At 37.0% G+C, this 13,286-nt stretch overlaps 1 protein-coding gene across 2 annotated transcripts in view; it reads right to left on the reverse strand.

Annotated features, from left to right (window-relative positions):
* The window catches only part of cntn3b (contactin 3b), a 125,744-nt gene that overhangs the window by 42,598 nt on the left and 69,860 nt on the right, over positions 1 to 13,286 (reverse strand). For both annotated transcript variants that reach the window (XM_036571553.1, XM_036571555.1), the window contains exons 9-11: positions 8,029 to 8,158; positions 2,648 to 2,798; positions 770 to 897 (exon numbers count right to left, since the gene is read on the reverse strand). In XM_036571553.1, coding sequence (XP_036427446.1) covers positions 770 to 897; positions 2,648 to 2,798; positions 8,029 to 8,158 — 409 coding nt within the window. The remainder of the gene's footprint in view (positions 1 to 769; positions 898 to 2,647; positions 2,799 to 8,028; positions 8,159 to 13,286) is intronic.

The following is a 13,286-nucleotide window of genomic DNA, read 5'->3' on the forward strand; positions in this document are numbered from 1 at the left end:
TAAAAGTTAATATGATAATATGTTGTGGAGAATCAACCCATCAACTGAAACTGGAACTGACTCCTGAACTCCCAAAAATGAGCAGCCCCCAGTTGGAGCATTACTGGGATTTGAACTCACAACCTCTTGATGATAGTATAACCTAAGAAAGCTGTGTGGCTGAGGAGGCCGATATAAAGAACACCAACTTTAACTACATGACCGCAAAAAAAGACTAAACTGAAATGACAAAATAAACAAAAAACTGGTCACATGTTTACAAATCTTACATTTAGTATGGGGAAAAATGTTATAACACATTAAAACTAAAACTATTGGAGTATAAAATTAAAAGCCAAACTATATCAGCTGATATATTTGGTTATCGGAATTTTTAGCCCCTTAAAATCAGTATCACTCAGTTTTCATATCGGTCAACCCCAACATTTCACAAATATAATTTTTTTTTATTACAGTGATGATATGTTAGGGATGTGCACATGTGAATGAAAGCTATTTTTCCCGTTTCCTGTATCTATAATACAGGCCATCCTTTATCATCAACGCTCACACTTTCTGCTGAGCAGACATTCTCTGTAAGTGTACTATACTGGAAAATTAATACTTCAAAAGCAAGAGCAGACACTGTCCATGCATGCATTAAAATGCATGACAGAGCTTTTTGGTGCTGAGATTAACACAAACAACAACAACAACAGCAGCAACTATCTGAAACTCTAAACTCCACACTTAAACTTCAGCACTATAGTGAAAAATTTGAGCGACTAACCTGTGATCAACAGCCGGCCTGCCGTGCTCGCACTGCCAAACTGGTTTTTGGCGATGCACGTGTAAATGCCTCCGTCTCGCTTAGTCACATTGGCAATCTTCAGCGTTCCATTGGGGAAGAGAGATAACCTGGAGAAGAAAACCAATAAAGCACAAGTCTAAGCACTAGTTTAGAAGTACAGTAGCACTCAAACACGTTTGGCCGCACCTGACTGACTTATGCTGAAGTGTTTAAAATTAGTTTATAAGATGGATATAAATAAAATTGCTAATACTTTTTAAGCCCTCAGTGTTCAGTTGTACACAAAAGTTTGAACACACCCTGTCAAATTAGCTCTGCTGTTGATTTTCTAAGTGATAATAAGTTAACACATCCTCGCAGAGAACACTCTTCTGCACATTTAAATGCAGAATTTATTATTTATTTTTTAGAGTTTAACATATTTGGTGGGAAAACGTGTCAATTTTTGTACAGGCCACATTTTATGTTTTATATTTTTTCCAATATGGTAAATCAAGCAGATAAACAGTAACTGTTTATTAAAATGTGTAGTAGAGTGGTAGAGGAGGTGTTAACTTATTTTCTCTTAAAAAATCAACAACATGTCATTTGACCACAGGCGTCAAAACTTTTCATATGACTGTATGTGAAACTTCTTCAGGTCTGTTGGGAAAACATCCCCAGTGGTTCCTCATCAAGCTGGATGAGAGACGGCTAAGAATGTGCAAAAAATGAAAAATATAATTCTCATTTTGACTTTTTGGTCACTGCATAATTCTAATTCCATGTGTTATTTCTGGGACTGTCAAATTATTAAAATAATGAATCACTTTATTTCGTGTAGCTAATCACGACTAATTATTTGTCTTATTTGCTAATCTGACCATAAACGAAGATTTAAATACGTTTTTTTTTTGCATTGAATGGACAAAATAAGCATCATTACTTTCAATAATTTAATAACATTATTTTCATTTTGTAAATATAGAGTTCAGGTAAACCAGAACACAGAAATCATATGATTTCCACTCAGAATTTACTCTAACATATTTTATACTATCTATAACTCTGCATGTATTTTTAAACTATTTTGATAACAAAAGATAATGTTCTAAAACACATTTTTAAAAGCATTTCATAATCGTTTTACTTTATGTGTACATCGTGTTGTATTTTTAGCCCTTTGCCCACCACAAACCAAACCCCCAAGAAAAAAGGTTTAGGCATACTTTCAATGATTTAATAATATTATTTTCATTGCGTAAATAATGAGTTCACATGAACCAGAACACAAAAATCAAGTGATTCCCACCCAAAACTTACCCTAACATATTTTTATATTAAATAAGACTCTGTATGTATTTTTAAAGTATTTTGATAACAAAAGATAATGTAATGTTCTAAAACACATTTTTAAAAGGTTGATTTGAAACCCACCTGCCTTCTTTGTCTGTACATTGTACAGATACACAGATACACAAGACAAAAAGTTTGGGCACCCTTGCCACGAGATGAACACCGAAAGTCTCTCTTTAAAAGTTGTTTTTAAATGAGAGCACTACAATCACGGATTCTATCAGAGCAACATACAGCGGACTTCAGCTTCACTTCTACGGGTGGTTTGAAGGGTCACCAGTGTTAAAAAATTAAATGAGGTCAATCATTTTGTTGCGTTAACCTTACCAGCCCTACTTAATGTACAGTTTTGAGGGTTTTGATATTGATCTAAAATGTGGAAAACAGTAAAAACGAGTAGGCGTCTTCAAACTGGTGCTGTGTATGTTTAGAGTAAGCGGTGGTGCAAACCTATTGAGTGCATGTTCGACAGTACATATGTGTGCAGAGGAGAGCCACTATAGATTATGCAGTCTATTTCACCTTTCATTCTTCTGGAGCATCTCACTCCCTCGCTTCCACAGGCTGATGGCTCTTGGCGAGGCTTGTGGCCTGCACTCCAGGGTCACCTCGGTGCCAGTGCGGGCTTTCAGCACGCTCCTCAAAGGGCTCTGAGAGAAACTGGGCGGCGAAGCTGCACGAGAAAGAGAGATTTGGCCCCCAGACAACGTTTAATGCCGCCTTGACAGAAAAAATGCGATCGACTTTCTTACAGCCTGCGGCAAAAGAGGCGCCCTGCCTTTAAGGGAAATCTCCGAGATTTAAGACCTTAACAAACGCAGCCGTGGATCGCGCAGGCTGGCGCCGAGGCGGATCTTTTTGGTCTCGGGCTGCAACCTCACTGTCTCGCATCAGTCATCCTCTCAGCATGCCATGTAGGAGGAATTCGGTTACATAGGCAGCCGCGAGGGAGAGCGCCTTGATCAATATGTCGCAATTTACATGCATGAAGTCCAGAAAGAACGTAGTTATTGCGCTCGGCTTGTCAAGTCCAAGTCAAAGCCAATCTGAAGCAGAAACTGGAGTTTGAAATGAGACACTCTGTCAGATGGATACTGTCACACTGTAGCTCAGAGTGACATTTTGTGGGATAAAGATCTGATTTGGCCTTAGGTGAAACTGGGAGGGCTGTGGTTTTATCACGGAACAGGATAAAAATGGCAGGATTGAGAGATAGAGAAGTAGAAAAAAATATATGGTAGCATTCTGAATCTCACAAGCCTTCACTTTACTTTCCCTCCATGGATTGTATCTGCTAGCAGGGTCTTCCCAGCCCCAGAGTTTGGAACTGTTTCAATTAAGGATGCACTGATACCACTTTTTCCCTTCTGATACCAATACAGATACTTGACCCTTAGGTATTGGCTGATACCGAGCACCGATAATGATACTAACTCTAATTTACCCATAAGCAGTCCTGATATTTATATATTTCCACTTTTTAATAATTGTATTTTCATAAATGCCTTGTCATCAATGAAACATATGAAGCTGAATGGCATTTGCTTTTGGAATATGTATATGTACTGTAATTTTTTTAGTATTTGTACACAATGTAACCACAGCATCACTTACCACAGTTACTTTCCTGCACGTTATATGTTAATACTACTGTATTTGGCACTATATCTATCTATTTATCTATCTATCTATCTATCTATCTATCTATATATATATATATATATATATATATATATATATATATATATATATATATATATATCACAAATTGCATATATAGAAATGTGTATATCATATAGCCCTGCGATAGATTGGCGACCCGTCCAGGGTGTATCCTGCCTTCCGCCCGATGACAGCTGGGATAGGCTCCAGCACCCCACCGCGACCCAGAAGGATAAGCGGTTTAGATGATGTGTGTGTGTGTGTGTGTGTGTATATCATATATACATATCATATACTATTAACTATAACTATATTACTGTTACAAAACTGCACATTGGGAATGGTGCAATACTGGTGTATATCATATGTGTATATATATCATATGTGTATATATTATTTTAAAATATATTTTTTATATATTTTGTATGGAACTACTACAAGGGAGCTACGCATCTGTGTTAATGTGATGTGAACGTGATTTGACATCATATGCAATTTGTGAGTCTGAGGAAGATAAATGAGAAGCAGGGTTTACAGGGGATAGAAAATTGTATGCATGTATATATGTATTTATATATATTTATTTATTTACTATATGTATTTACCATTTACTTTATTATAATTTATTATAATATATTATAATATATTTTATCACAATTAGTCATTAAAACAATATTTTACTACAGAAGTAAATGCAAAATATTTTCAATTTGAAAACCAGTTAAAAACAGAAGCGAACAATAAATAGATCAGCCTGTGCTGTGAACATCACTCAGCAGTTTCTCTGGCTCGGCAAAAACGTTGCTGAATGTTGTTTCACATTCCAATTTCTCAAGTCATTTGTCTCATACGTGTGTACCGTTCATTCGCACTTACATCTCCGAGCGTCAGACTCTGCCAGAGTTTAGTAAATCTCACAGTCATTCACGCTGTCAGTAGCAGAGATTGAGCCACGGATTTCTCAGCTCTGTTGAAGCAAAATGCCGCGAGTCCACGGCACTGCGTGATGCAACTGACCGACAGACTGCACCGCAGGCGGGACTAGTGGACACTGACAAATCTGACAAGTATTGCAGTACATGATGTATCATTTAATACATTCTTGTTGAACTCAATACTCTAAATATTGAACACTACATCCAGTGGTGATTCTGGGTTTTTTTTTAGGTGACAAAGTTTAAGAAACAAAGTTCAGAAACCAACTCCTTACACAAGTTCCACAGGCTTGGTCTTCTAAAGAAAGTTTTAGGATTGGGCACCCTACTGTAGTTCAACAACTATGCCAACACAAGTCATGTGAAATGTCAAACTGCTTTCCAGGTATTTTGAATTATTTGTTTAAAATAAGCTATTGCTTACCATACCAAGGTCAAAACGTTAGTGCTTTGGCAGACATCTCCTTTGAGATCCTTCCACAACAGTTAAATAGGGGTCATTCTAAAATCTCTACCTACTGTCTATGTTATATCTGCTGAAAGGCCTATACTGGCTCCACAAGGTGTGGGGTGCTTGGACCCCTGGGATCACCACTTGGGACGTAATTTGCAGACGATCGCGTACTTCTCATTGTGGCTACAACAGTCCATAGAAATCAGTGTGTTTTACATCAATTTCAGTCAAAGATAATGTGGTACTCAAAAGTCGGTTGCAAACGTTGGGCCTTATTCACCAACTATGCTTAAGAAGAAATTTCTTTTTAAAATGCAGTTTTCATGAAGATTCTAAAATTTTTTGGGGTTTTCTTATTTGGGATTTGGTCTTAGGTAAGAACAAAATCTACACACTGCTGCAGACATTTCTCAAGAACACACTTAAGAAAAAACTTATTTTACTTTATTAGTATCTTTCAGATGTCAGTATTTTGGTTTTAAATAAGTATATTAATGAAAGTAACATTATCAGTTGGTAAAGCTGTAGTTATTCAGAAGAAATGTTTTTTACTGATCTGTGATGTTTTTTATTTGCTGTCCTTCACTGGACAAAATATAAAGCTGTCATTGTTTGACACTCAGTCTCATATGTAATTTGATGTGTGTGTATCTGTCAGTTGATCTGTCTGTCTGTCTTATACATGATAATATATAAAGCAGTATGGTTGAAAAATGTATGTATTTCTTACAACATAGAATTATATTGAATTAACTTTGTTTGCACTGATTGATCAGACTTTTTCTAGCAGGTGTTAAACTGACCCTCTATCTGTTACAGTGAACCCACCCATGGGCTAAACTGTAACACTGCACTTCTCCTCATTTTGGCTAGAATTGAACATGAACAGTAGGTGCTAGAAACAAAGTTTAAGTGTTTTTTGTGGCAAAGATGTAGATTTTGCTTGTATAAAAATATGATTATTCCAACTTAAAATTTTTAAAAGTATTCAACAAAAACCAAAATGTGTTGGCTCCACTCTTCCCTACTAACTGAATAAAAAAGCAGCTGACTAGATGACAGCAATTATACCATTACTTTTTTCCCTTTATGTTCACTCCTGAGTTTGTTTTTGCAAATGCTCAATTTAATTTTTTTTGAAACATTTTAGAAAATATAAAATAACCCTTTTTTCTTAGGACCTTTCTCAAAAACACATTTAAGAAGACATTCTGAATGAGGCCCAATGATAAAAAATGACATTGTAGCCTTTTTGCACCCACTGTTGTAAAGCTACTGAAGAAAGACCTCATATGTGAAATGAAACCAACAGCTCAACAAACATCTGTTGCACAAATGTTCCATTTATCAGTACCATCATTTGCAGTATCTCCTGTTAGTTAATACTGTCCAGGATTCACGTGAGTGTCACCCCTCAAACACTGAGAATTTTACTGAACGGCGATGAGTTTGTGTAGCAATCATGCTTGGAGGTGGTGACTGAAGGGAGGAACTTAAAGGGTCAATTAGATTTCTTCTGGGGCCAGTGCCCTTCATGGCCCCTCCCTTGGAAATGATCCATTATAGCAGAACTGAAAGGCTTAACTAAATCAAAACAGAGGGTGTTTTTGCTCTTTTTGAAAAGAGCATAATTAAACAAGAGTGTGATTTACCAATCTGCCTCATTAAAGCAGTAGTTTGGCAAAAAATTACACTCACGCGTTGAAGTATGAAAATCCAAAGTTTTGCATTCACGAATGTGACACTATGGCAAAGGCAAAAAATATGACAGTTGACAGCTATGGTTCAGTGTCTGAGGTTTGCTTCTTTAGTTTTGCCTTAGAGCTACAAGGCTAATGTGGCTCGCCAGTAATGAAAGCTTTTACCCCAATAATTAGCATAATTCTTAATGCCTAAATCATCACACTTGCCTGAAGCTGTGACAAGTTGTTAAGTAATCTCAATTAGACTTGCCCGTGACACTGTATGACAGACTCATGTGGAAAAAAAAGAGTGCCAAGGCCAACATACTAATGTTTTTTAATATTTTTACTGATGTTTTTGGACTGGGCAGAGTCCAGATTTAAACCTTATAGAAAATATTTTTTCTCACGTTAAACACAAACTAGCTGTTGGAAGCCGTCAATGCTGAGTGGAGCAATATCGACTCATCTTTCTGTGAAAGGCTGTCTGCAAGTTTACACATAAGATTTCAACATTTAAAGAAATCGAAGGGAAAAGCTCTCTCATGCCAACTTACTGCATCTATTGGTTTTATTCTTGCTAATTTACTGACTAATAATTTGTTGTAAAGACTATTGAAAGCTTATGTTTTCTCATTTTGGGCTTGGCCCATTTTTTTTTTCTTTGCATGAAAGTGCACTGTTTTCTATCATCCTGGTCAACTCTGTGTCACATAGCTAAGAAAGTAGTAGCAGCCATTTGGAAAAAAGTGGTATTTGCAAAATTCTGTCCATACTTTTGTTCATTTTAATATCACCCTTATGCACAAGCATTTGTTTGTTGTCAGAAGAAAACCTCGTATCTCCAAAATGGTAACTTTACAGGAGAAGGAAAAAACCTACTTTACTTTTAATGTAAGTCAAGTCATTTTGGGCCGTTTCTTTTAATCCATTCATCATGAAATTTATTCACAATATAAAGGACAACAGGTATTTTCAAATTATGTCAAAAGCTGAAAAACGTCAAAAATGGATATATGGGATTTTCTTCTGACAACAGTGATTTACTATTCACTCACTACCGTTTGTATCCAAGGAGAAGAAATGGGAAAGCTTGTGAGATTCAGGATGCTTTCTTATCAGGCTAACAGATGGCAGCGAGGGGACAGAAAGAAACAGAGCATTTCTTACCCAGAACCATCAGTTCAGCGCTGGCATAAACGATACCGTGCTTGTTCTCAGCCACACACTGATACATCCCTCCATCAGATAGGGTCAGCGAGGAGATGGTGAGGGCGCCGTTCTCTATCAGCACTCGACTCTGTGTAGAACACATACACGTACGACTGAGTGCGGGCAGTTTGACGATAGGTTATCGCTATCATTGTAAACTACATCACAATATGCTTTTCTCAGAGATTGTGGGAATCGTCAGTATGTACAGAACAACTGCATGTACAGATTTAGATCAAAAATAAACAGGCTGTAAACAACAACCAGTGTATAGGGGAGCACTGGGAACCTAATACAGGGCACCAATTGACATAGACCTTTTATGTTGTTAAAAAAGGTTAAGCAGAGTGAGCTTCTGGTCACATTACAGCTTTTCCTAGCCACTATCTCCCACCTAAATTCAGAGTGATTCGTCAGCGTTTTAAAGAGATCTGTGCCAAAGAGCGTTTTCAGGGCATGTAAGTAATTTTGTCAACACAGTTTTTGGTTACTGAGCTGTTTGTGTAAATTACAAAACCCAACCTTATATCACTGCAATCAGCATCTTGTTTTCTACAACGCAGCCAAGTTTTGAAGCAGCTGACAAGCTCACAGCAAGTGCTAGTTAGGCTTAAGTACAGCCTCCGGACTGTGGGGTTAGTTCTTACACAGCTTTACAACTAAGCCTCCTTTAGTAAACAAAGACAAATAAAAAGTAATCTGTCTTTTTTGTTCGAGTTTACACAGATTTTAAAATGAAAAAGAGAAAAATCTTAAAACAAGGATTTTCTTCTGCTTTATTAGTATCTTTCAGATGTCAGTATTTTGGTTTTAAATAAGTATATTAATGAAAGTCACGTTATTAGTTGGTAAAGCTGTAGTTATTCAGAAATAATGTTCCATATTTTACTGATGTGTGATGTTTTTATTTGCTGTCCTTCAATGGACAAAATATAAGCCTGTCATTGTTTGACACACAGACTCATGTCAGTGTTCATATATATTTTGATGTGTGTGTATGTATTAGTTGAGCTGTCTGTCTTTCTTATAGATGATAATATATAAAGCAGTACGGTTGAAAAATGTATGTGTTTCTTACAACATAGAATCATATTGAATTAACTTTGTTTGCACTGATTGATCAGACTTTTCTAGCAGGTGTTAAACTGACCCTCTATCTGTTACAGTGAACCCACCCATGGGCTAAACTGTAACAACTCACTTCCCCTCATTATGGCTAGAATTGTACATGAACGATAGCGATGGAAAGAAAGTTTAAGTGTTTGTTTGTGGCAGAGATGTAGATGTTGCTTAAATACAAATATGATTATTCCAACTTAAATATTTTTAAAAGTATTCAACAAAAACCAAAATGTCTTGGCCCCACTCTTCCCTACTAACTGAATAAATAAGCAGCTGACTAGATGACAGCCATTCTGCCATTACTTTTTTCCCTTTGTGTTCATCCCTGAGTTTGTTTTTGCAAATGCTCAACTTTAAAATGTATTGAAGCATTTTAGAAAATATAAAATAACCCTTTTTATGGGTACAATTGTACTTGCTGGTGCCAACATATTTGCAAATCTCAGAAAAACTAAATATCATGATTCATATCATTATTGTGTGAAAAGAATCATGATGAGATATTTTTGCCATATTTCCCACTTCTGTCCCCTTAAAGTCCTCGCCTCAGTACATCCCAAAGCTTATTATTCAGTACGTGGACTACGATGCAAACTGAGTTGTTCTTCAATGGGAATTCTTATTTTTTAAAATGGCTGCATAATTACATAGTCAAGGTGTAAACAAGGTCAATTCAGAATGGATCTGTGTGAAATGCGCCGTTCTTACCAATTCAGAATTATCCACAATGGTGGTGGGAATCAGACGTCTGAGTATAATGTCCCTAAAAGCTCCCTTACAGAAAGCTATTACTTGAATGCCTGAGACATTGTTTTATGATAGTTATGAGATCAGACTAAGCATATTTTTTAAAAACGTTTATGACAGGGGGTGCATGAAAGGTGTTGTAAGGCAAAATAGTCCCCAAAGAATATTAAAAAAAAAAAAGTTCACTGGTGGTTTTGGATAATAATTAAAATAGCCATATTTGTGTTGTAGTCATGGCGACCCCTGGTTCCTATCACCACCACTGTAAAGAAATCAGAATTACCCATTTCAAACAACTCTGAATGACTTTGTTTACATCTCAAACACTGATTTATGCAGAAATTCTGAAAAATCTTTGTGTAATAAAAGTTTGGACCCATCGATGGTCTTTTAACGGGTTTTAATACATGTATACTCCATATGCATCTCCCAGACCAGGCTATTACTTACTACTTTACTGCTCACAGATGCAATTACTTGCACGGGCCACTATGTGACAATAGCAATAGAGAGACTTAGAGAGATGCTTTTCAATTACTGTTCCATGATAATGTTGTATGGATCTGCCTGAGGGAAGGATGTTGGAGGGGCAGTGCTGGATTTAAGGGGTGGATGGAAGGTGCTGCAGGACAAAAAACGCTGACCCTTCAGCTTCGGCGGACAGAAAAGCAGTGTTGACAATAGCGGCGGCGCACTAATACACAACTCATTCGCCGCGAGCGACCGGTCGGAAAAACGAGAGAGACAGGTCGAGAAGTGTTGAGCTGAAGGCTCGGCTAATGGCGCGGCTGAGCTTTAAGCCCATCAGCTGTTCTTAAAGCCAAAGCTCAGCACAATGCGTTGGGCGCACTGATGTGTATGAGAGAAAAAGAGAGAGAGCGAGAGGTCATACGGTTCTGATTGGTCTAAAAACAGGCTACAGCTAATGCCACTATCGCTCTGTTGCCTCGTTATGGCTCAGCAAGCCTAGCAGAATCAGCCTATTGACTAGTCTGAGAAAGTTTGGATTATTTTTTAGGACAGCACGGTCACTTTGCTGCAACTGTCTTTCATAAGACCTAACAATGAGACCCAATCAGAGATAACCAGGAGTCAGCTTTCATTTATTTCCTGTGGATTTTGATGAGATACAGCAACACCAGTCACTGCTTAATAGCCACATTTTAGAGTCAAACACTGCCAGCCCACTCACTGCAGCTGCAGTAAGGCTGAATAAAGAGGTTGAGGCTGATGGCTGAGGGAACATGTAGTGTGTACACAGTTAATCAAGGGTTCTTTGGTAAAGGCAATGGTTCTACATAGAACCATGAACACCCAAAGAACCATTTGAATGCATAGATAGCTTTGGTTCTTCTTTATGTTGGGAAACCAGTTGCATATTTTTTTTTTTAAGAACCCTTTTAAAAATGGTTCTAGATTGCACCAAAAAGGGTTCCACTATTGCTGAGTGTAAAAAATAACAGTACATATATATATATATTTTTTTTTTTTGGTGATAGGTGGGCAACATGGCAAAAATAAAAATGAAAGTAAGGAGAAGTATGGAGCCCTGCTGATGACATCCTGTATAAATAAAAATAATGCGTGGCCATCATGTAGTAAGGTGTGGGAATGAGATAATTAAGTGGGGCCACCACTTAGTAAGGCAGTAAGGCGTGGAAACGAGATCCTAATGTGTGGCCATGACTTTGTAAGGCATAGGAATTAAATAATTAAGCCTTGACCACAGCTTTATAAGGCATGATCTCATTCCCATGCCTTGCTAAATCATGGCCACAACTTAATTATCTCGTTCCCACACCTTACTGATAGTGTTAGCCATGCATTAGGCTCTTGTTCCAACACGTTAATACGATGTGGCCACGCATTATTTTTCTTTATACCGGATGTCACCAGCAGGGCTCCATACTGAAGACTTTTTACACAATATTTAGTTCTTCTGAAGTTTGATATGCTGGACCAAGAAAAAAGCTGCAGTACAACCATATTTTAAAATTACCACAAAAAATATTTTAATTAAATGTTCACACTGTGCTGTACAAAATCCAGTTAAACAGGACTAAGATGCAGTTACTCAGTGCTCCTTAAACATCGATGATACCCACAATATGATCAGAAAAGCATACTGTGAATTTATCATAACAACGATGAATATTACTCACTCCATTCGCAAGTTATACTTTGCTGTAAACAGTGGAATTACAGAGACTGCTCATAAAATTGTGAGGCAAAAATATATGCACAGTATTGGCCAAATGTTTGGACACGCCTGGTTGAATGTTCATAATTTCAAAGATATTTTGAACTGAATGCTTAAGTGTGAATGGTTGAATTTCGTTTTTAAGGCAAATATAAAATAGTGAAATTGATGCTTGATGCATTTTCTAATTCACAAAATCTGGGTTAAAGTTGAACTGTATAGCTTGAAAATACTATAATCATCACTTCCTTAAAAGGTGAATCATTTAATGTCTGTCCTTGTTAATTCATTGTTAATGCATCCTTGTTAATCGGTTGTTTTGCAACAAAATGGAAAAGGTCTAAATAAGCCTTAGTAGTAGACATGAGATATAGTAAAAGGTCAGTATTGTGATCAATATTGGCAGGATTTCAATATTTTCAATTAATATAATCAAATAAAGTATAAATTCCTTGTAACTCTGTTGTCTCTATGTTGGGTTGCTAGTGACCAATGAGGAGTGAAAGAGGAGGGGTAAAAAAAAACTCTGCAGTGAAAACAATTCACACCTCTCCACAAAGACTTCTGGCTTTCTTCATATCAAACAACCCAACGCTTTTAAAAACTTTGACTCGCTCACTAAAGTTCACTTCCAGTTTTGTAAGTCATACACATTTCTACGGAAATATATTCTAACAGTGTTACTGAAAGGAAAAAAGTGCACAGTTTAACTGAGGGACCTCCAAAATAGGCAGAAAATTGCTTTTTTCCTCTATTGTGCAAGAAGGTTATTAATTCTGTATGTGTTATTTCATCACGGTTATTCTGAAATGAGGGGAAAGTAAAAATAAAGCAGTAGTGTTTTCACTAAAATGACAGAAATAGGAAAACACATTTAAAATGAAGTGTACATCCTGAGGTCTTAGTGAATAAGAGCTATAGAGAAGGTACTGCAAACAGACATAAATGGAGCAGGAATGCACGAATGACCATTGTGCTGGGCTGGGTATGAGGCCAGCTGGCTGTCTTTTCTTCTAATGGCTATTTCCTATTGTATTTCTGGCTCTCTTACTGTCAGTACAATTCATTTTGATTCATTGCTTTCTCATAATCATTATTGATCCTTTTTACTTGAGCTGTAAGAACTTCGCCATTCTCCAGCCAGCTG

This window comes from Colossoma macropomum, unplaced genomic scaffold (assembly GCF_904425465.1).
Source record: "Colossoma macropomum unplaced genomic scaffold, Colossoma_macropomum, whole genome shotgun sequence".
NCBI classification, from domain to species: Eukaryota; Metazoa; Chordata; class Actinopteri; order Characiformes; family Serrasalmidae; genus Colossoma; species Colossoma macropomum.